Raw genomic sequence first — 1,437 nt, 5'->3', positions numbered from 1 at the left:
AGCATTATGAGCGACTCCGTGATGTCTATCAGTCTCATTTTAGTGCTAGATATACTAAGTTTGATTATAGTTATTCTGCAATTACTGACGCAGACCCTGCGTATGTATAGGCTAACATATATTCCTTAGCAGCAAGTGTAACATATATACTGTAACCTGTCCGAATATTTCTCCGTAACCACCCCATCATATTTTCATCCCTACTTTGGATACTCCCGAAGATGCCCTGAGCTTTCAATTTCAACCTTTCAATTTTATAACGCATAGCACGCAAGTATATATTGTTTCGTATAATATTAGCAGAGAAAATTCACAGTGGTATCAAAAAGCTGTAAAATAAAAGTTCGTTGATATTATAAAACCAACGAAATAGTTTTGGCATTTTGGCAGTCTCGAAACTACTGTTCATCAAGTGGGATTAATTCCTGCTGATGTGACAGATGCGCTTGGCCTTCCTTCTTCCGTGATGCGTTCGGTGATGCCTTTGCCGCTTTTCACACCGTTGGATTCTTTTGTGATACCTGCACATTCGTAGGTAAGTGGTTTCCGGGCATCCGTACCGGCAACAATTCATAGCAGCGCTTTGAAACGGATACGTATCCTTGTACGGATCCCGGTACAGGCGTAATACTGAAAACGTGAGATGTATACTTCGTGAATGAACGGATCGATTGAGCAATAAGCAAGCATCAAAATTGGTGTACTTACTTCGCAAGTATTCGTAGGGGAACGGAAATTTAAACGACGAATCCTCACACATCCACTTCAGGAAATTCACAGCGTCTTGTCCGCATCTCTGAATCAATCCGTTGTATCGTTTACCTTCGATCGGGGCGAAACCGACGAAAAGAGTCATAGTCACCACAAGCATTACAGTCATTCTTGTTTCCATGTTGTGTCTGTTAATAGGTAACTTTATTCTAGCGACCTGTAAAATAAGGCGATTTTACTTCGATATCATTCCCATTTACCAGCAACCTGCTGAATACTCCTACAAATATACCGATCATCCACAATGCTATGCCGACACAAAGTTCGTTACTTGAACGTACTGCCTTTTCCGTTCATATCCGATGTTTATATACGCTAGGAGAGGTGAAAATTGACCTTAATTAAAAGGAGAGATCAGCTAAGATAATATCCTGCTAAGTAGAGACGTGATCACGATCGGTGTTGAAATTGTAAAGCTTTCACGTAATTAGCGAATGCTAGCCGATTAGTAAAGCATACTATTTTGGCGTTAATCATGAATGCCTAAACTACTTACCTATTCTGATATATGTGCTGCTTGGTACCAGTTACTCCAACCTACGTGACTGGATGGCGACAGCAGGGTGACATTGCGGTTTTCGGTGCGATCAACTTTTTGTAAACACAGGCAGTGCATTTCTTCTGTAGTGCATATATATTACGATCGCCCACAACAGTGATGATTGC

The 1,437-nt window shown here is 40.8% G+C and overlaps 1 protein-coding gene across 1 annotated transcript; it reads right to left on the bottom strand.

Moving 5' to 3' along the window:
• Window positions 1-275: 275 nt before the first annotated feature.
• Window positions 276-1,040, bottom strand: LOC145456795 (uncharacterized). Its single transcript, XM_080334913.1, has 2 exons — window positions 709-1,040; window positions 276-630 (listed from the first exon to the last, which is right to left on the bottom strand). Exons 1-2 carry the CDS (start codon window positions 890-892, stop codon window positions 419-421), a joined length of 396 nt encoding a protein of 131 aa, XP_080191039.1. The 5' UTR covers window positions 893-1,040; the 3' UTR covers window positions 276-418.
• Window positions 1,041-1,437: the final 397 nt, after the last annotated feature.

The sequence above is a fragment of the Botryllus schlosseri genome, chromosome 15 (assembly GCF_051294905.1).
Source record: "Botryllus schlosseri isolate E-star chromosome 15, Bs_hap1, whole genome shotgun sequence".
Lineage (NCBI taxonomy): Eukaryota > Metazoa > Chordata > Ascidiacea > Stolidobranchia > Styelidae > Botryllus > Botryllus schlosseri.
This window is presented reverse-complemented; position numbering and strand designations above follow the sequence as displayed.

Coding starts and splice junctions, on each gene's coding strand:
- LOC145456795 (XM_080334913.1), bottom strand. CDS start 892: ATGGAAACAAGAATGACTGTAATGCTTGTGGTGACTATGACTCTTTTC. Junction 631..708: donor CCCCTACGAATACTTGCGAA/GTAAGTACACCA, acceptor TCACGTTTTCAG/TATTACGCCTGTACCGGGAT.